This window comes from Cervus elaphus, chromosome 15 (assembly GCF_910594005.1).
Source record: "Cervus elaphus chromosome 15, mCerEla1.1, whole genome shotgun sequence".
Lineage (NCBI taxonomy): Eukaryota > Metazoa > Chordata > Mammalia > Artiodactyla > Cervidae > Cervus > Cervus elaphus.
Window position 1 is genome coordinate 16,761,809 of NC_057829.1, and position 22,908 is coordinate 16,784,716.

Consider the following 22,908-nt stretch of genomic DNA (forward strand, 5'->3'; position numbering starts at 1 on the left):
TTTCTCAAGTGGGACTACAAAGAAATAAAGTCATGGTAGGGGTCAAAGAAATAAAAGGCCCAGATGACTAATTCAGAAACCTGCTGTTTTGACTAGTGTTTTGACTTTGGCCACGGTTTCCACACCAGCCACATGCAAGTGTTTGGCATCCTCCTCTCACCTCTGGGATATGTGCACTAAAAATAATCACTGTATCAGGAGTTTAAAGTCTGCCTTGCCTCTCTCCCCCTACCCTCACACCTGCCCTCTAATGATAAGTGGTCATGGCCTCTGGAAGGCACCAGCCTGTAGCAGATAGCAGCGATGTCATCTCTGTTTAAGGAAGCCTCGGCAACAGAATCCTCCGCGTCACATGTCAGAGCTCAGCTGGCTGGGGCCAGTGATCTGAAAGAGGAGACTGTGGCATGTGTGACTGTCCTATACCTGTCCTTTTGGTTACATAAGAAGAGCAGGCGATGTGGGCAGGGAAGGAGGGAGCCAGACACTCCATGCACTCTCTCCTTTCTGAGAAGATGCACAGGACAGGACCATGGCAGCTGAGGTATCTGTGTCTGCGAAAGACCTGATACACAAAAATCCATAGTTAACTCCCCATCTTGTCCCCAAATTTGGAAGGTCTCTCACGTCCCTCACTCTTTCGGTCTAGGCCTCTTTCGGACATCCATTCTATTGTTTGTTACTCTTGATGCTTCTTTGAACAGCTGAACCCCTGAAACCCACAGCATGCTTCCTCTGAGGCCCCTGTCAACGCCCTGAACAGAGGCCAAAAGAAAAGCCAACGTCCCCAGAAACTAATTCAAGAAACTCTCTGCAGATCACAAGCCCGGCAGGACAGACAATTTTAGCCAGTGCGTCCAACGTCTCTTGATAGTAGATTTCTCCCTGAAAGTCACATTAGAGTAGTGCTGTGTTGGAGTTGGCTAGTACCTGCTCAAGAGCGTCACTGGGTGCAGCTCTTTGCTACTCTGAGCTCAGTGACTTTGAGTTGTTAAAAGTTGGGCAGGTGGGGTGTTTACACCATGGAGACTGGAAAGTGCAACAGATCAGGGTCTCTGCTATCCCCAAGCTGATAGTTAAATACTTACCAGTGCATCCCTGGGTTAGAGTCTAACGAATGAGCTAAGATACTGGAGGCTCCATCCTAAATGCCTCCTCCAAGGCTTTTCAGAGCTTAGCAGGAATGATTCTATTTCCTTCCTGGATTATGTGTTGGTCAGGGGAGGGGACAGGGTGAGAACAGAAAGTGAAAAGATAGACACAACTGCTATATTACCTCCATCGGGCTGGCCTATATGAGATTCTGGGTCATTTGATGGCTCTCCAGGAGGAATACTTATGGAGGGGCACAAGTCTTAATTTCTCCCCTAGTCCTGTGTCAAAACACCCCCAAGTTCCAAACGTGGACAGTCAGTGCTGGTTTCACTGCAGTTGATGTCTGCTCTGTTTTAACTTGTAACCTCTCTGAGGCTGTTTTTCACACTGGATTTTAGTCATTTGTGCTTGGGTCTGTTTCTCTCAGGGGCCTATGATGGCCCCAAGCGCAGAGAATCTACATGTCCTTTTATCTAAGGTGGTGCCTGGTAGAAGAGGAGGAAATAACAAATCCTTGTTGCATGTTGAGTCAGGAAGAGCAGGTTGCTGTGAAGTCCTGATCCACATTTTCCCCTCTTAAACATCTCTCAGGGCTACAGTCAGAGTGGCCTGAGGAACATGTGATAAAGGCCTGCCTCCTTCTCTTCCTCGGTTGACAAATTCCGATTTGAAGTGCCTGATGTAAGATTTAGTAAACCACTGCCCTAACCAAGACAGGGAACAAAGAAAACCAAATCCAATAGGTCACAGGAAAGTCTGAAGAATTTATTCTTAGTTCCTTCAGAGTGTAAACTCATGGCCTGTAAGTCTAGGTCAGGGATTAGATAACTCCGCCTATGTGCCTTGTATTATGAGAGGATTTCCCCTCTTTGATGCTCTGAAACGTTCTCTCCTAGTTGTTTCTCAAAATAATCAGTAAGGTTGACAGAGGGTGAATTACCATCCCCATTTCCAACCGATGAGGAAATGGAGGCAGCATTTAGCTTTGTGTCTTACATAAATTACATAGAGATAAAGCCAAGACTGATCTCTGACCCTCTCTAGAGGAAGAGGGCAGTGTGTGCTGGGATATGGAATCACAACATCAACAGTAAGGAGTGCTGATGTAAAAAAAAAGGAAAACCAGGAGAGCTGCAGTGAGATGGGAGGCAACCCTGTACTTCATGGAATTCTAGAAACTGTCTGATCTCAGCCAATGCATGTCTGAGAATTCAAAAAAGAGACAAGAACCTTCCCCTCCCATGCCCTGAGCTGTTCTCCCACACATGAAGCTGCTGCCTCTGGAGGGGCAGGGCGCAAAGGGGCTGGTGTGGGGGCAGGGTCCTTGTTGTTTTTTCAAGTGAAGCCCAGCAGGGTGAACAGTGCATGAAACTTAAAACTCTCAGATCTTTTCTGCTGCACACAGCAGGGGGCTTCTGTGACTCAGTGGTGACATCTTTATTTGTTCAGATGCAACAGTGGAATGTTTTATCAGCGTTAAATGAACTGGTTGAATACACTGAAAAGGTGAAAGACAAATTGCTACAAACCTGGGCCAATTCCAAGTAAGAGAGAACTTCCCCATCAATGCCCACACCACTCATGGCGGCTTTGGTCAGCTCCTGAACGGCGTGCTGTTCTGGGGAGAAGAGGGAGCAGGAGATGTTAGTGCCTGGAGGCTGCCGTCTGGGGTCATCTACGAGGGGAGGAGGTAGGGGGACACAGTTCCATGTGAACTGAATCAAGGGCCCTCTCTGATGTGTGGCCTTTCAGCATGGCGAGTCGTGGCTCGAGTCAGTGCACGGAAGACTCTGGGGACACTTGTTAGCCCTTCTGAAACAGCCCGAGTCCTGCAGACCACCTCTGTCCAGTATGTAACTACTGGCCACCAGAGACTATTTAAACTTAATTAAAGTTAAACAAAATAAAAAACTCAGGTTCTCAGCCCCACAGTAGCCACATTTAAGTGCTCAGTGGTCACGTGTACCGGCCAACGCGGATACAGAAAGTCTCTATGATTGCAGAAAGTTCTGTTTGAGAGTGATGCTCTGGGCAGGCTAGGACCTGCCTAGAATCCTCTAGACTCTTGTATCTTCCTGCTTGATGGTTTCCTCACTCATATCACTCCAATTCTCAATATTCTCAGACTGTGGAGAGGTTACCAGTAATGAGTCCAGATGGGGAATTAAAACTGCTAATGCGTATGTGTGTCTCAGCAGCAGCAGACAAGGGACATATTGTTCAACCTCTTAGTGTGGCCCCCCCACCCCTCCAAAAAAAGGAATAGCAATACTATTTCTTATTATCCAGCTGGTGAAGAAAGAAGGTGAGGAGAAAACTTTGATCTCCAGTTGGCTGAACATGGTAGAAACTTGGAGTGCAGAGAAATAAATCTTTTTTTTTCTAAAGATACTGTCAGGAAGTCAAGGGCAGATGTGGCTGGTTGGTTTGTTCATACCTTCATTTTCATTTAATGCTTCAACAGACTTTTACTGAGAACCTCCTTTGCTCAGGCACTTCTCTGTGTACAGAGGATATGCCAGTGAACAAAACAGGCACTATCCTGCTTTCGTGGTTAACAAGAGTCAACTAAATGTAGCACCCTTACTGCTAATCAACAACTTTGGTAAATGAAACAGAAGGTTTAAATTCAAGAAAAGGGTATTTGAAAGCATATATCTTATTTAGATCTGCTTTGGCTTACCAACTGAACAAATCTAGAAATGATACATAAGGTTCTGTGAAGTTAAATCAAGTCTCCCTTTTTTCTCTTTTTCCCAAAATGATCTTGACAATGTCAGAACATTTTCTAAAATAGCTTTAAGAAAACCACTTACATAATGCTTACTAGGTGCCAGACACTGTTCTAAGGACTCTCTCTCTTTATATATATATAAAATCTCTTAACTCATTTAATCTTCATAACAACTCTGTGGTAGAATATCATTATCCTCATTTTAAAGAGAGAGAGAAAGCTGAGACACAGAGTAATTAAATCAAGTATGAAGTCATCTAGCCAGTAAATAGTGGAGCCAAGATCTGAACCCAAGTGATCTGGATCTGTAGCCTATGTTCTTAACTATTGCCTTCTATATGTATCAGCAGGACCTATACAAAGTAGGTGCTTAAAAAAACAGTTGCTGAATTGAACTGGGGCTGTTTGATACATTTGATCAGTTCATATCACCCTGTACAAGACAGTCCTATGTTGGGTGATAAAAATTTAATTTTTATTCCCTGGAAGTATTATTTTTGCTTAAATGTCATTTTGAAAAATATGACAGTCAGATACCGCATGGCCCTGAATCATCAGCCTTACCTGCAAGTGCAACCAAGTGTGGCAGGCAAAATCTGTTTGCCAAGGCAATTAGTTCCAGTGGGTCCAGGTCCAAGTTAGGTGACAACTGCTTAGTATAGAGATAATCCAGTACTGCCTGCATTGACATCTTGTTTATGTTTGGGAGATACACCTGAAATGTTATTTGAAAAGGTAAGTTCTGCTGAAGAAAGCAGTGGGCACATTTTCAGGCTATACTGCTTGTAAATATCCCCGCCGTGTGATTCATTATTGGCAAGTCTGGGACACCTGCTCTGAGGCTGTGTGAAGTCACTCACTATTTACAGCTGTAAACATAACAGTTTGACTTGTGGATGACAAAAGAGTGGGGCTGCCTGACAAAGCCTGATTTGGAATTTTTAAATAGCTATTTGGGCTTATAAATCAGACAAATGGGCTGTAAATGTATGATGACATTATAGGTCCTCCTTGCCAAGTACCTTATAATACTCTATTGTGGGGAAAGAAATCTCCTAGCAACATGACAGGTGCTGGGGGGAGCTGCAGACCGCGCTGCGGCTGACACACAATACAGCCCAGCTCTCTAAGATGTCAAAAGAAGACGATGAGCAACCATCCTAGTTGCCACAGTGACTGGCTCGACTCCCAACGTTCTATCAATAAAAGCTAGCATGAAATCAACTATACATCAATAAAAAAATAAAAAAAGTATATGTTAGCATGATATACACACTTTATTTTTCCTGTGGCACAACCACACAGATTTGGAACTACTGGAAGATTATCAGGTATCAGTAGATGCAGAGAATCTAGAGAAAGCTGGACTTGGGACATCTTGGGGAATGGCTGGGTAAGAGATTGTTCCCTGGAGGATCCTGCTAGTCTTCCTCCTGAACACCTGTAGTAGTTGTGCATATTCATACAAAGTAGAGTCTGCTGAGGAGCCTGGGACTGCCTGGGAAGTCGAGTTCTGAATGGCTGGGCCTGGATCAACAAGGATATACACGTTATAGCAGCTGTTCTTCATCTGAGGTTTCTAACTCCACGAGACGTGCCCTGGCATCATAGAGAATGGGGCCACGAGTACTTGCTATTGGAATGATGATAAGAATTAACCTAATAGAAGGCCTCCTATGCACAAGGTACTGTGCTAATAAGCTCTCCACATGCATTATATTTTGATCCTTATATCCTCCCTAGGAAGGAGAGACTACTTTTTGCCATTTTACAGATAAGTGAATGGAGGTGCAGGGAGGTTAAGTCTGGTGTCCAGGGTTGCAGAGCTAGGAAGCTGGGACTGATATTTGAACCCAGGAAATGAGATTCTAAAGTCTGTGTTCAGAACTCCTGTGCAGAACTGGAAACCCTTCATGGTAAGGAGGAAAGCTATAACACAGCACTGTATCTCACTAAGTTTTCAAGAATTAGATTTCTGAGTTCAAAAGTATAAACAGTTATAGACTTCTTAATTCTGGTACAAAAATTACATTTATGATTACATTTATGTATGGCATGATTATATCTGTATGTTATATATGATTACATCTATATTATATATTTTAATGTCTCTATATTTGTGTATATATATGTGTGTGTATGTATATGTCTGTGTGTGTACATATATTTGTTTATAAATTGTCTCCACAATCTTCAAGGGGCTTGTGGCCACTTCAGTCTTCTGGTGGTGTGGTTGCAATTGTTTAAGCTATAGCAACCACTTATATAATTTTCCTGCATAGCCACCAACCATCTCAGAGAGGGAATATCCTTTCGGACAGAGCTTTCCCTAGGTGTATCAAAGAGAGAGCCCAGAAAAATTCCTAGAAATATTATGAAAATTACTCTTCCTCTCTCAGACACAGTGAGAATAATTGTGATTCTATTAATAAGCTGCGTGGATTACTACTCATCAATGACTTGACAAGTGTGATAGTTTCAAATTTTTAGCATAACTTTTACAATAATAAATAAAACCTGGCAAGTAGAAACTATTTCTGATATCATTTTAAAATACAGAAGCCATTGTATTGTAATTAACTGCTATTCCAGTAAATCTAACACAGTTGTATTTGTGTGGATAAACATTTATGTACACAAGCACTTATATAGACATGAACTTTCAGCATATGGAAAACATGGCAAATTACATATGGCGAAATTTGATTTCTCTAGAATGGTGTTTGGATTAGCACAATTTTTAAATAATTGAAAATTAATTAAGTTGTGAAACTTTAAAATTGGGGCCATTGTGATAGTAAAAAATATATATTTTATGAAGTGCTAAGTGCTCTGAAGTGTTAGTAATTATAAATAAAGTCCCAGGGCTTCCTGTGAATACCTGCTCCTTCAGGGATGAGGATGTTTCTGAAAAACTAACCTGAAGGACAGGGTAAGGGGCTGGGGAAGGCCCAGAGATGTGTTGCTAAAATGCTGTGTGACCTTTAACAAATTATTCACCATCTCTGAACCTTAGTTTCCTCATCTGTGACATGGGAGAGATTTGGAATAGATGACATCTAAAGCTTTTCCTTCACTAAGATTATGGACTCTGAAGATACTCAGATGACTGAAGTAATTTTTTCTGACTGTGTTCTAAGTAATGGCAAAATGGACATCCTAAATAAAAAGAAATTATTTTTGGCCTCAGGAGATGATAGATTCCAGGAAGCAGCCCTGCCCCAACACTCCCAATGTCTTCAGAGCATTCTGACATTTGTAAGCATCTATGACCTACTGTTTCCTTCATGTTTAATATAACACTAACACTTTTATTTTTAAAAGCAATGGCTCTTTTTGGCAAATAATGTTAGGGATCCTCGGAAGTAACCAGCAAATGAAAATAAACAACATTTTTAGAACACGCACTTTTTTTTTCCTCACTGTTGTTTTTTTCCCTGTGATTTCAACATTACTAATAAACTGAGTAGCAACAGAGAGACCATTTTTATAGAACTTTAAAAAATAATATAAATAAAACAAATGGAATTAAAAACATTGTGCCCTACCTGCTGAATGTAGCTTTTAAAAAGATAAGAATACAATGCTACCCTTAGCAATGACCCATATTCCAGTTTAGCTGGTTTAAAAATTTAATTGCAAAGATCAGCTCAGACTATTGGGCTTATAATTAGAGACGGTCTCATAGAGAACGAGAAAGTATTCTAGATCCAGAGCATTGCTTACTACAACATGGGCATGCATTTTTAATGAACCACTTGCTGAGTACCTCTGGGGAGAGAATTATGCTTACTGCTACATTAAAAGTAATGAGAAAAATAGAAGTAAAATACAGTGTCTTAAATATTAAATGACAAAAAAAGTTAAAAGAACATCAGTGGGCATATTTTATTCCTTTCTGTATATGCATGTGAATTCTATTAATGCAAAAAAAAAAAAAAGTTGGATTTTGTGGGGGACGTCAGATTTTCACAAAACAATAAAGAGTAAAAAGGTGGCCTGGAAAGCACAGGCCCATGCATATACAGGCCTAAATTAACCATAGAACATTTATTGAGACTTCACCCAAGTACTTCTTCTTACCCCCATAACCACCTCTACCACACACTGCTAGTTTAGGAAGGGACCTGGTGGCTTGTTACCTGAGGACTGTTGAGGGACAGAGACCTTGAACTCCTCATGGAAACAATTTAACAAGACTCCTCCAGGAATATAGTCATCAACATTGCTTGAGCCTTTGTACGTTTCATGCACCAAATCTGATGCTTTACACACATACGTTCATGCCTGACCTGCCCTTTGGAGATGGTTCTCTTGTGATCCCCATTTTAGAGGTGAGGACACAGGTCTAAAGAGAGTTGGTCTCTTGCCCAAGGTCACACTGAGACTAGAAGTCATAACCGTGTATAACAGAACACTTCCGTGTACCCTGGAAGTCATGAGAAGGGGTGGGAAAGAGTGGACGTATCTGCAGCTCACATCATTCTTCATATATTAGGCGTCTTGGTATAGACTTTTGGTAGCTTGGTTCCATGGCTTTTGTGTTTTGAGCTGCATTGAAACTACACATCTGTATTAGGCTCAGCTGCAGTTCTAAGTGGTGAGCGACCTTGTCCTTGAGGTGGGGAGGGGGGTGGGCAGGGCGATGCTAAACAGACGCCACCCCAGAGAGAGGCTGTGACGCGACCAGACCCGTGTGCATTCACATTGGCCGCCAAGTTTCTGTTTTAGTCACCTCTCCTGCACATTTTAATCTGGAGACAATTACAATCCATCCTGAGAAGGGATAAAGGGGATTAGCATCAGTGAGGTCAGCTCTGACAGTGTCTCTTTGTGCCTGGGCCCTGGACCTCGATCAACTGCTCTCTGCCAGGTGATAAGCAGGTACCCTAGGGCACATGCTTCAGCAAGTTGGCAAAAGAGGGGAAGCGAGTCTTGGGGCTCTTTTATCTCGAGAGATTACTGAAGTTGGTGCTGTGCCAGTTGGATGAGGTTTTATTAATTGGCAGCGTCCCCCAGTTTTCTTGAAGAAGAGGGAAAGAATATCATCAATGCTGCCAGCATCCATATAAGGCTGACATCATTTTGCATTTAGTGCTTACAAGGTGCTTCATGGGTACTGACTCTCACACCTCGCAACCACATTACGGGTTATGGTCACATTTTCCAGATAGGGATGCTGGAGCTCAGAAAGGTGATCACTGGCCCAAGGCCAAACAGCTTGTACGCAGAGGAGTCGGGGATCTGAGCCCCACAGTCCCTTCACTGGGTAGCCTCTACCAGTTGCTGTGGTCTTAGTTAATGATGCTCCCAGACACCTTTGATGGCAGAGGAAAGACTTCATTTAGCTGCAGATGAGGACCTCCTGGTTTACAAAGGCTGGCAGACATCAGAAGAGGTCATCAGGATAATTCTAACATCTTTTCCCCCGACAGCAGACAGTCTTAGGCTGGGGGTTGGTTTAGGAGCAGCTGCAGTCTGTTCTGAAAGCAGGAGGGTGGCCTACTGACAGCCAGCCATCCTGGCCTGTGATTACAGGATTCTGTTTCCCTACTTGGGGATACAAATGCAGGCTCCTGGGTCACAAAGGGAGTGCTCAGATTTCTGGGGTGAGGGCTCCCCTTCGAAGTTAGTTACTGTTTTCTGTGTTTCTGTTAAAAGTTTGGAGAGATGTTGAGATAAGCAAAAATAAGCCCAGTAGGGACAATAAGCTTGATGGGGTGTCCCCATATATATTTTTAAAAGATGGGTAAGAAATATTTGCAAAACTCAACAAAAAATGTCTACCTCTAGACACAAGTTAGAAATGCTTGAAGGGAATTTTTCTTTCTTTTTCAACAGCTTGTGAAGAGGTGGAGATACAAGGTCTCCAAGATGCTGCTTGCTCTGCTCTAATAACATCCCTTTTTGGAGACAGGGCCGGCATTTGGCAAGTGACCCAGTGGCTTCTTCTAGATGTAACAAGTACTCTGAGAGACCCTTTGCCCCATCTCTGTTTCCCTAGAGGTGACAAACCCTAGAGTTGAGACACGTTAGGGGAGAGAACCTCAGGGACTATTAGATCAAGGGGCCCTTGAGCATGACCTAGCACATCGCTCACCTTTAGGATAAGGAGATTGAGGCACAGGAAGGTGGCTTTTTAAGATCCCTCATCTGTTGTTGGCAGAGTCAAGCCCAGGTTTAAGTGACTGAAGACACTTTCCACCGTCTTCAACTTCTAGAAGACAGTGTGCTCCTCTTTGAGGGGATTTTGATAGTGACTGGTGACATTTGTTAAAAAATATAGCTGTACATGTTTTCAGGGATGAGGAGCACTGTGAGGATGAAAGGATACAGGGGGACTTAGGGGCTCACACATAGCAAATGAACAACAGGCTTCTCATAATTGCAGAATTATGGAAAGAGGGTGACCTGATACTCAAGCATTGCCTAAAAAAGTCTTCCAAGTTGGCAGTTAAAGAATCAAAGTCCTCTGGCAACACTTTCTAATATAAATACACATGCATATTCATTAAGATGCCGCTTGGGCTTTTTGGAAGGCACCTACCTCACTGTTGGCGCTTTCGACAAATGACCCCCCGAACATGGCAGCCATCCACTTGCAGCTACAGATCAGCAGCGGTTTGTGGGCACTGATGGCTCCATCGTCCAACTTAAATGTCACATCTGCCCAAGGATGGAGGAAGCACAAGCCTGTGAGCCAGCCTTGCCAGGGGTTCCATCCACATCCATCCGCCTAGTCTCTCATCTCTCTTTCATACCCTTAACCACTGATGTGGTGTCTACCCCCACCTTGGACACCAATTCTCTCCCTGTCCTCCAAGGATTTAAGGAGTAAGCATTTAAAATTATACACAAGGTCACAACACAAATATTCTGAACCATAAAGCAACATAAAGGAGAGGAATATTCTTTCCTTATTAAGAAAAGTTTCAACATGGAGAACAGTAGAAAGAATAATAAAACAGTAACTGGTTTATCACATGCTTAATTTTGTCACGTTTGCCTTAGCTATATAAAATGTGTGTAGACATTTTTAAACAGCATACTTCAAGAAAAGTTATGGCCAACCTAGACAGCATATTAAAAAGCAGAGACATTACTTTGCCAACAATGGTCCGTCTAGTCAAAGCTATGGTTTTTCCAGTAGTCATGTATGAACGTGAAAGTTGGACTATAAAGAAAGTTGACCGCTGAAGAATTGATGCTTTTGAACTGTGGTGTTGGACAAGACTTTTGGGAGTCCTTTGGAGAGCAAGGAGATCCAACCAGTCCATCCTAAAGGAAATCAGTCCTGAATATTCATAGGAAGGACTGAGGCTGAAGCTGAAACTCCAATATGCTGGCCACCTGATGTGAAGAACTGACTCATTGGAAAAGACCCTGATGCTGGGAAAGATTAAAGGTGGGAGAAGAAGGTGATGACAGAGGATGAGATGGCTGGATGGCATCACTGACTCAATGGACATGAGTTTGAGTAAACTCCGGGAGCTGGTGATGGACAGGGAGGCCTGGTGTGCTGCGATTCATGGGGTTGCAAAGAGTCAGATGCGGCTGAGTGACTGAACTGAATGCACTCCTAACTACTTTGCCCAGAATTTTCTAAAAATAAGATTCTCCTAGATAACTATACCATTATAACTCTTAAGAAAATCAGCAATAATTCCTTAATATCATCCATTATCTAGTTCATGTCCATTTTTTTCTAATTACTCCCAACTGTATTTTATAGTTTTTTTTTTTTTTAAATAAAAAGAATCCAGTTGAGGCTCCCACTCTGTGTTTGGTTACTATCCCTCTCTAGTAAGGAAAAGGAGAGTTCATCAATTTCACTTAAGGTCCATTGTTTCATTTACTGCAGGTAAATCTTTGTAACATTGCTTTTCATTAACTTTCAAGACTCTCTCTCTACCATGATCGTCAATGTTTGGAGTAAATATTACTCAAAGTTTTAAAATTAATTAACAGATTCAGCTACTAGTTATTAAATGCATATTTTGATGACAGGAATTATGAAAGATGAAGACAAAACCAGAAATATCTATATAATAATGGAAGTCAAGGAGTCAAATTTTTACAATGAAACATACACAGAGAGAACAATTACAGAACAAAAATAGCACAAGCCTATGAGATAGGATAAGCATGGGCCAGTCACCCATCTTAGATACAGGTTATCAGGATGCTTAAGCAATTAGGTAAGGGTGCTGTGGGCAACCCTTGGCGCAGTTATCAAAGACAATGAAGGGACAAAAAGCATCTAGACGAGCAGGGCACAAGATGGTGAGAATCCAAAGGAGAAGGGAGAGAAACTGATGAGGCTTTCCAGAGGGGACCCTTTCCAGATGGTCACCAAAATGGCCTCAAGGACCTCAGCGACCCTGGGACCAAAGGCTGCTGATTTTTGTCATGGGTGCATGCTAAATGGTGAGTAGAAAATATCAGGGAAGGAATCCTGAAGGGCAACTATGAGTACTGAGCTGATTGGCTCAGGCTCAGGGGTAGCCTGACCTACCTTTGAGAAGCACTATGACACCATGGGGCTTTAGGAGGCAGCTTGCATTGAAATCCTGGCTCCACCACTGACTGCCAGTATAAACCATAGGCCAGTTACCTAACCTCCCTGCCCCTCAGTTTCCCCATCTGCAAAATGGGGATCATCATATTTTACCTTTAAGTGTGATGAGAATGAAATAGGTGAACACATGTAACTTAGGTACATGGGGGAAAAGTACTTACACACCGTTATCTCCTCCTCCTCATGTTTGGCTAATGTTTGATAAAACACAACCAAAGGTACTGACGGCTTTGCCATTGGACCCGCTCACCTGAGAATGTCCCCTTGCTAAGACACTCTTTTATCCGATTGGCTTTCCGGACGTGAAACGCTTTCGTAATCTCTTGGTTCATGAAGGCTTCCTTGTTCATGATGTTTTCCACCATCATCCGCAAATCAAACATCTCTAGGACCTCTGCGATCTGAGCCAGGCCCACCAGATCTTTTTCCTTTTCATCCAGTTGCCCCGTATAGAGAAACTGGAGCAGGGTCCGGAAAGGGCCTGGCTGGACGGACGCGTCCATCCTGACCACGGTCATGGGGCCCAGCCGCTTTGAGATGGGGTTGACCTGCATCTCCTTGTGCATGCCAATGAACCCTTTACTCCAGTCCAACAGGGTCTGTGTCTCTGCCACCAAGTTCTCGGCTTCCAGCCCCAGGGTCTCCTGTTGGGACAGGTTCTGGCTCGAGGGGGTCCACTGATCAGCCTGAGGCGTCCTTGGGGTGCCCTCTTCCCTTTCCTCATCTGGGTCAAGACTCTGCGCCCACCCCTGGGGATCCCTGCCTTGCTTCTCTCTCTCACAAGCTCCTTCACTCCAGTGGGGGGTTTCTTCACAGTCCATTAAAAAAAGATCATAAAACTTGGAAGAGGAGGTAGCGAGGTAAATTCGGTGTGCAAAGATCTGCTCCTGGTCCTGGAGGATGAAGAGGACGTCGGCACACAGAGGATTGTCCAGTAAACAGGCAGCTTCGTTCGTCCCTGTGGAGGGACATTCTGGAACTTTGATGACCGGCGGGGGCGCTTTTGGAGGTAGGAACGGTGCCTGAAGTAAAGGTTTCTGGACTTTCTTCAGGTGGGATTTCCAGAACTGCAAGTGCCGTCGGGAAATGAGCGCCGCTCGGATTGCATTGTCAAACACGTCTTTGATGCCAAACTGGTCAAACACGCTTGTTTCATAGTAGGGTATACCCAGCTCCTTTGCAACCTCTCGGCCTTTTTCTGGGGGCAGAATATCCCCTCTCTTTATGGGCCTGAAATAGAATATTTTTAACATCAGTCTTATTTCAGGAAAAAAAATAGTAATCAGGGCCTATCTAAGCACCTAATTGAATTATACATTTAAAATCCTATTCAGACTTTTAACTAGACTCTTGAAAAATCTCCTACCAACCTCAAATCTTTCAAATACAAAGGACTTATGACGGCAGGGGAAAAAATGCTTTCAGTAGTAACGACAATAACTCAAGCATCAGCCATTTCAGCAGCTGTTTGTTCCTGGGTAAGTTACTTAACGTTTTTCTCAGTTTTCCCATCTGTAAAATGGGAAGAATAATAGCAAGTACTTGCATCTTAAAAGATGACTGAAAGATTTAAATGAGATAATTTGCCTAGCATAGTACCTGATCCACAGTGAGTGCTTGATCAGTGTTAGCTGATAACCATCATTATTGCCACAATCAGCATCATTTTCATCATTTTTCCCTTATGCTTACATTTTGCTTTACAATTTAAAAAGGATACCATGTTCATTTTCTCACTTGGGCCTCCCAGTATCCCTATGGATGCTGTTTTCGTTCTGTATCCTGAAGAAACAGGCAGAAACTTTAAAGGTCCTTTCCACTTGGGAAATGTCTTAAGGTCACACTTTAAAGTCACTGAGAGCACTTTACTAAGCAGTCAGAGTCCAGAACTCCTTAGTTCTAGGCTAAATGATCCATGTCCAACAGCTCACCTAGGTCTCCTCTATTAGTTTTGTGAACCTTCTTTCACATCTCACCCTTTCTCTTCCCCTCTTCAATCAGGCCATCATCTTTTGCCTGGATTAGTACATTAGCCTCTTAACTCATCTTTCTTCAGAATTTTCCACATTTTAGCTCACAGCATTCACTGTTACACAAAAATTCCTTATGTACTACAAGTGTGACTTAGCTGTAATTCTTTAAAATTTCCTCTGGTTCCATAGAGCCCAGGGAATAAAGTCTATACCCTTTAGACTGGCACACAAGGCCCTTTTACAGTCTAATCAACCCCCAAGAAGGCAAGCTTCTGGAATTGGTATTGGCAGAATAGTGCTGTAATTACGGTATAACCGTGATCAAGACACAGATGAATTCCAGAACGCAGGCAAGATAGGATGTGTCATTATATTCTTCACAAACACATACTTGATTCTGAGATGCACTCTTTGGAGATGATCTTCCTAAATAAAATATCTGGTGTACAGGACCAAGGGTGATGTGTGTGTGACAGGGACAGGTCTTAGGAGAAATAAGGTAATACTGGGTAGAATTTGGATTTGAGGATCTAGATGGAAAACAGGGAAAACTGCATGGAGTTGCAGAGGTGGAAGTGAAGTGCAGAAAAGAAAGGTTAACTTCAAGCTTTGCTCCTATGGGCTTTTGGTGGATAACTAATGGATAAATCTCTTTGAGACTTAGCTCAGATACCACCTCCTTCATGAAACCTCAGCATTGTCTATGGAAAGGACTGTGCCCTGGAGCTCTGTAACTCTCCTTCAGGTCTCCACACATGCAGGGTGTGAGGCCCGAGTATCCTAACCTTTGACACAGAAAGTTTTGAGGCCTGGGGCTAGTCTCTCATTTGCCAGGAGGCCTCTTTCCTTCTGCGTGGCTTATAATGTTCAGTTTCTAGTTCATGTATTTAAGAATAGAAGGAACATGAAATGTTTTCAGGACATTTATCCAAGATGTACCTAGAACATCAGAAATTATCTTGACAAAGTACCATTTCCTTTTGCTGTGAGAGCATAAAAACTTATGTCCATATAAAATTTTATAATAAGCTTATTAAGGCAAAGTACCTACTACCTGGAAGGAAGGCAGTAATATCAACATTTTGGGAAAAGCTATGTTCACCAGCAAAAAACAGAGTTAAGCATAAAACACATATACAATTGTTTTTAGCAAGAATATTGTAGGAGTACATGTTTTAAACAAACTTTTATTCCTCCCAAGATTGGTATCCACATTTTATATAGATGGAAACAAATCCTCTTTCAAGCTGTATTTTAAATGTGTGACACTCTAAAAATAACACCACCAGAGAGCCATTTAAAAAGCAGTATTGCTATTTTTAACCATAGGTCTATATAATCTTTAAAAACTGGGCATGGCCACCTCAGGAATGAAATACTCTAAGAAGTCGGATGGAGGAAAATGAGGTTAAAAATACTTGGATATGAGTGTTTGCATGAATTTGATGTTCCTGGGGCCAAGAATCATAGATGGTGGCTCTGAATTTCACTTCAGTTCAGTTCAGTTCAGTTCAGTTGCTCAGTCATGTCTGATTCTTTGAAACCCCATGGACTGCAGCATGCCAGGCTTCCCTCTCTTATCACCAACTCCTGGAGCTTACTCAAACTCATGTCCATTGAGTCAGTGATGCCATTCAACCATCTCATCCTCTCTCGTCCCCTTCTCCTCCCACCTTCAATCTTTCTCAGGATCAGGGTCTTTACAAATGAGTCAGCTCTTTGCAACAGGTGGCTGAAGTATTGGAATTTCAGCTTCAGCATCAGTCCTTCCAGTGTATATTCAGGACTGATCTCCTTTAGGATGGACTGGTTGGATCTCCCTGCAGTCCAAGGGACTCTCAAGAGTCTTCTCCAACACCACAGTTCAAAAGCATCAATTCTTTGGTGCTCATCTTTCTATATGGTCCAACTCTCACATCCATACATGACTATCCAGACATGAATTTCACTTACCTTTATTATAAATCTTAATTTCCAAAAAGACATTATTATGAGTAACTAACATTTTGTTTAACACTTCACCAAGTTCAAAGTGCTTACTTATTTTTTTGGCTGTACTTGGCAACATACAGGATCTTAGTTCCCCAACCAGGAATCAAACCAGCCCCTCTTGCATTGGGAGCTGACTCTTAACCACTGGACTGCCAGGGAAGGCCCCAAAGCAATTTTATACACCATATCCTAATTAGAGAACTCACTTTAAGCTCTGGCCAACCATTTTACAAAAATGGATTCCTGACTAAGAGGTGACAGTGAAATGAACATTGGGATACATGTGTCTTTTAGAATTGTGGTTTTCTCAGGGTATATGCCCAAGTGGGATTTCTGGGTCAGATGATTTACTGCTAGTTTTTAAAGGAATCTCCATACTGTTTTCCGTAATGGCTGTGTCAGTTTACATTCCTACCAACAGTGCAGGTGGGTTCCCTTTTCTTCACATCCTCTCCAGCATTTATTGTTTATAGATTTTTTTTTTTTTGATGACCATTCTGACTGGCGTGAGGTGATACCTCATTGTACTTTTGATTTGCATTTCTCTAATAATGAGCAATGTTGAGCATCTTTTCATGTGTTTATTGGCCACTTGTATGTCTTCTTTCATCTGTATGCAGGTCAGGAAGCAACAGTTAGAACTGGACATGGAACAACAGATTGGTTCCAAATAGGAAAAGGAGTACGTCAAGAATATTTACTGTCACCCTGCTTATTTAACTTATATGCAGAGTACATCATGAGAAACGCTAGGCTAGATGAAGCACAAGCTGGAATCAAGATTGCTGGGAGAAATATCAATAACCTCAGATATGCAGATGACACCACCCTTATGGCAAAAAGTGAAGAAGAACTAAAGAGCCTCTTGATGAAAATGAAAGAGGAGAGTGAAAAAGTTGGCTTAAAGCTCAACATTCAGAAAACTAAGGTCATGGCATCTGATCCCATCACCTCATGGCAAATAGATGGGAAACCAGTGGAAACAGTGGCTGACTATTTTTTTAGGCTCCAAAATCACTGCAGATGGTGACTGCAGCCATGAAATTAAAAGACGCTTACTCCTTGGAAGAAACGTTATGACCAACCTCGACAGCATATTAAAAAGCAGAGACATTACTTTACCAACAAAGGTCTGTTTAGCCAAAGCTACTGTTTTTCCAGTAGTTATGTATGGATGTGAGAGTTGGACTACAAAGAAAGCTAAGCGCAGGAGAATTGATGCTTTTGAATTGTGGTGTTGGAGAAGAATTTTGAGAGTCCCTTGGACTGCAAGGACATCCAACCAGTCCATCCTAAAGGAAATCAGTACTGAATATTCATCAGAAGGACTGATGCTGAAGCTGAAACTCCAATACTTTGGTCACCTGATGTGAAGAGCTGACTCATTTGAAAAGACCCTGATGCTGGGGAAGACTGAAGGCGGGAGAAGAAGGTGATGACAGAGGATGAGATGGTTGGATGGCATCACCGACTCAATGGGCATGAGTTTGGGTAAACTCCAGGAGTTGGCGATGGACAGGGAAGCCTGGCATGCTGCAGTTCATGGGGTCACAAAGAGTTGGACACGACTGAGAGACTGAACTGAAGTGATGTGCTCCTTGGAGAAAAGTCTGTTTATGTCTTCTGCCCATTTTTTGATTGGGTTATTTGTTTTTCTGATATTGAACTGTATGAACTGCTAATAGATTTTGGAGATTAACCCTTTGTCAGTCGCTTCATTTGCAGCCAGGACATGAAAACAACCTAGATGTCTATCTCCACATGAATGGATAAAGAAGTTGTGGTATATTTATACAATGGAGTATTACTTAGCCATAAAAAGGAACATATCTGAGTCAGTTGTAGTGAGGTAGATAACCCTAGAGCCTCTTATACAGAGTGAAATAAGTCAGAAAGAGAAAAACAAGTATTGTATATTAATGCATACGCATATAGTACTGATGAACCTAGCAGAGAACAGACTTTTGGACACAGTGGGAGAAGGTGAAGGCAGGATGAATTGAGAAAGTAGCATTAACACATATACACTACCATGTGTAAGACAGATAGATAATGGGAGGTTGCTAAATAACACAGGGAGTGCAGCCTGGCACTCTGTGATGACCTAGAGGGATGGGATGTGGGAAGGGGAGGGAGGGTCAGGAGGGACGGAATACACACACACACACACACACACACACACACACACACACGATTCATTTGCATCATTGTATGGCAGAAACCAACACAAAACTGTAAAGCAATTTTCCAACAATTAAAAAAGTAAGTAAACTTTTTTACAGAAGAGGTAATGGTGAACATGAGAGGGGTCAGGACACATCCCGTCCTCACGATTAACAAGCTAACTTAAAGCATTCAGACTGATTGATGGGATCTCAGAGCCACTGAAGAACAGAACCCAAGGCTCCAAAGACATCTGCTACCTCTAAATTTTAATTTAAATGGCACACGGAGTCCCTTGGCTTACCTTGCTAAAGGGCGTCTGGCTCTATTAACAGCTTCAAGATCAGCATAGCGGAGATCTAGCTGGCAGCCAACTAGAACAACAGGTGTGCGAGGGCAAAAGTGCTTGATTTCTTGATACCACATGGTTTTCACATGATTTAGGGAATTGGGATTAGCGATCGAAAAACAGAGGACCACAACATCGGACCTACAAGGAAATCACAAAAGAAGCTGTATTGCTTTTTCACTTTTATTTTCTCTTCGATCATTAGGATTCCTCCCCTTCCCCATCCATCAAATGCCACATCATTTCACAATTAAAAAAAAAAAAAGACCAGATATTAAAATACATCTTGGAGTCATGCAAACAGCCCATTAAGCCCCCACATTCCAGCACCCACATAGCCTGAGTTCATGTCCATGTTGCACTGCAGGAGGCCTAGGCATTGAAAAGTTTTGGATGAAGTTATTTCACAGGATAGATGGTTACCCAAACTGGCCTCAGTCCTGGAACCACCACATGCTGAACTATTTCTGTTCATCACAAGAAATAGTTTCAAGATAAAAGAAAATAATAAAAACTACCATTTACCAGTATAAACAGAAAGGTGATGATGACTCAATGAGATAAAGCAAACAGTTTAAACAATACAGAAAACGTAACAGGTATTTGCTGTACAGGGTCGGCAAATACACAGAAGGATTTCCGCCCTTCTTCACCCTTAAGCACAAATGTAGACAGCACAACCACTTAATCTGTTTCTGAAAAGAAAAAGTCCTATTTTTGCAGGAATTTCCACTTTTTGCTAGGTATAAGGTAAGAAGGTAGTATTTAACAAAAAACTAGCCAGAGTTAGCTGGATGGCTAATAAGATGAGAAAATGTTGGAAGCAGATTTATCAAATGTTATATATGACACATAGCAGGTATATGGAAAAAGGAAAATTGCTTTGTAGTCAGTTGTGACATAAGAATCTTCCATGTTTTATATAATGACTTACCATTCTAGAAGCCAAAGAACTGTTTTACAAAACAGTTATTCAATTATGGTGTTTGATAGATAACTGCTAGAAGGGATCTTTAATAAGAATTATAAACCATCTTTCTAGGTTAAAATATGCAGAATGATGACATTGGAAACATGGAGGCAGAAAAATATAAAGAACAGAAAAAGTTATACCCAAGGATTCAAGACTGTTTTGCAGTTATATTCAGAAATAAACATAACTTTATTAGATGTTAATTTATTGCCTTTATTATTTATGTAATGAGAAGAATGAAGTTGATGAATCAAAACACCTTCTTTTTAAATCATTAATGAGCTTTTCTCCCTACATATCAATGAAGACAAACAAATATATCCAGGCAACCATAAAATTTCTAAAAATAATCATTTGCAATGCAGCAAACTGCAGGGTGCTTACATTAAATGTAATTCACAAGTTGAGTCTTTAAATTTATATCCAAGAAAAACTGCACCAGACCACAACCAATAGAAAAATCCTGACATTAAAATATTTACAAATTATAAAGGAGGACCTAGGACTCAAAGCAGATGAGTGTATTAATCTGCATGTTTAAAATGTCCTTGAAATAAAGAGCTTATCAAAGATTCCTGGGCACTGGAAAATATAATGTGTGTAAAAATATGCATAACTATATAAACGAAAGGGAAGCATGTCTTGTCTTTGGGATTCTGATTTAGTTAGTAGAATATTCTGTGCACAGTCTTACTTCTAATCCGCATAAATAACGGTATCCAGTAAAGTCAAGAACGCTTTGAATTTTACATTTTTTAGGAGCAGAGTCTTCTATTATTCATAATACTATTTCTATAGGATATCTGATACAGCTCTGCTATAAGCTTCATCCCAATCATAAAATGAAGCCGCCAAGAATTCCAGCACAGTGAGAGTAATATGGCAATATCTGAGGTTCAAAATCATACAGAAAGAATTGAAGAACTATATCCAGCACATAAATGTGGAATAGTATATATATACATGTAATAAAATTGTTCTAATTCGTACCTTCTATTTCCATATTAAGGCACACTGCTATAAAGGGAATCATTCTCAGAGCTTAATTTATATGACAGACATGTAGCAAAATGTCAATTCTGTTATCTAATTTTATGATACAGCATGTGAGGTTTTGAAATCAGAGCTAGCTCGGTTGCCAAGGTTACCGTGCTAACACTCCTGCCATTGAACATATACTAGTTGCTATCCAGATGACCTGTAAACAAGTACAGACAGGACCCTGGGGGTTGGAAAAAATGGAATCTCCCGATGATAACAGCACAATGCCATTGCACAATACAGGTCCGGAGGGCCCAATTTCTAACTATGTCACATCAATATCTCAGTGCATGAAATGCTGTTGGAAAGCTGGAAAAATAATTCAATGCTCTGTAAACATTTTGCTTCAAAAGGATGATGGTTAAAGAGAAGAGGTTGTACTGAGAGCAACACTACCTCTGAAGCGAAAATAACTTATTGAGTCAAAATCCTATTTGCATCCTTGAAATGAAGTTATCCTTTTTCTAAAAAAAATTTTTTAAATGAACATTTAGATGCTATGAGAATCTGTCCCCATGATTTTACATTGGAAGCAGATAAAAAATTAAATCATATTTGATCTACCAACCTGCTTAAATGTCTTTAACCCTTCTTGATTTAAATACCAATTCAAGTTAAGAAACATGCCATACAGATTATACAGAATCTTTGTGTTAAGTCCTGCTGTATAAATGCAGTGTCCTAAAACTGATTTTAAGCAAAAGCCTGAGGATCAATGGATGTAGGGACAGGGCTGCAGAAAGATGCTGCACTAACACATTCCTCCTCCCCCAGCATTCTTTTCTAATTCCTAAATTTCAACATATCTGTGTCCTCTATGATATAAACACCTATACAACCAAGTAACTATTTTGAGAATGCCATTTATTCCCTCTAGATTTTGAGCCATTTTCCTATCTAGTTGAAGGCACAAAACCTGCAGCTAAGAATATCTCCAGCTTTAGGCAGAATTCCAAGGAGCTTCAGATAGTAAATAACTTTTAATCAAAACATTCATTCCTGGGGAGAGACTGTTCAATGTCTGACATGAGTTTGTGTTTAAAAATGCCGTTCCTGTGAGAGATAAAAAGAAAAAGGCAAGCTCTAGCATTTCTGCTTCCATGGCTCTGTTACATTTTTTTAACTTTGAAGAGTTGTGTTTAAAATAACTGAGTTGAATTTAAAAAAATAATTGGGAGGGGGAGGTGTGATGAGGACATTCGCACATATTAGGCAGCAGAGTTGGCCTAGAGATGACCTCAGGGTTCCTGTTTCAGCTGTAAAAAGAATCTGATAGGATTTAAATGGAGTCTTATAGCTATTTGGAGTAGAAAGTATAAGAATTCGAGAATGCTGAGGCAAAAAGAACATAGGAGACAAAACTCAAGCTCCAGAACTTGAATACTGAGAAGAGTAGGAAGAGGTTTGGATTTTTTTTTTTTTTTTTGACTGAGCTAAGTGGTCTTATTCTTTTAAAGAAAGTCGATTACACAGGATCTAAGTGTATGGTCTTGGTTGCTTGCCTATGAATGTTTATTTATTTATTCATTTATTTTGAGAAAACTGTGATTTATTGTTTCTAAGGGGAATACATCAGTACAAAAGTTTCACTAGGGTACTGACACATCAAATAATGCCTGTGAAACAATTCGAAGTAAATTCATCAGTATGTGTTGAAACAATTGCAGATCTCCAGTTTAATGGAGCTGTGGGAGGTAGGGAGCAGACCAGAGAGAGACCTAGTCATCCCCCAAATGCTTGAGCTGATAAAACTGTCAATTGTAGCAGTTCTTCTTCTATAAAAGTAAGTAATAATAAACAAATAAAAAACATTTTTTTTTTTGCTATCTTTCAAGGAGAACACTGGCCAAAGATAGCATGCAAAAGATTGGCAAAGATATTTGGATAACATAAGGAATGTATGCAAAGTTGGGGCCAATCTTTGTTGGAGGATTAAAAAAATCTGAAAAAATACAATTTACCCACATATCTTGGCCCAAGACAGACTTTTAAAAAATGCACTATATTATTATA

At 41.1% G+C, this 22,908-nt stretch overlaps 1 protein-coding gene across 5 annotated transcripts in view; it reads right to left on the reverse strand.

Moving 5' to 3' along the window:
* The window catches only part of RHOBTB1 (Rho related BTB domain containing 1), a 75,641-nt gene that overhangs the window by 2,835 nt on the left and 49,898 nt on the right, over positions 1-22,908 (reverse strand). For 4 of the 5 annotated variants that reach the window (XM_043925175.1, XM_043925173.1, XM_043925174.1 and 1 more), the window contains 5 exons: positions 18,837-19,022; positions 12,655-13,634; positions 10,374-10,492; positions 4,391-4,541; positions 2,622-2,710 (listed from right to left, as the gene is read on the reverse strand). In XM_043925175.1, coding sequence (XP_043781110.1) covers positions 2,622-2,710; positions 4,391-4,541; positions 10,374-10,492; positions 12,655-13,634; positions 18,837-19,022 — 1,525 coding nt within the window. Of the gene's footprint in view, positions 1-2,621; positions 2,711-4,390; positions 4,542-7,244; positions 10,141-10,373; positions 10,493-12,654; positions 13,635-18,836; positions 19,023-22,908 lie in introns of those variants that run through there. The other variant, XM_043925176.1, reaches the window with a different exon arrangement.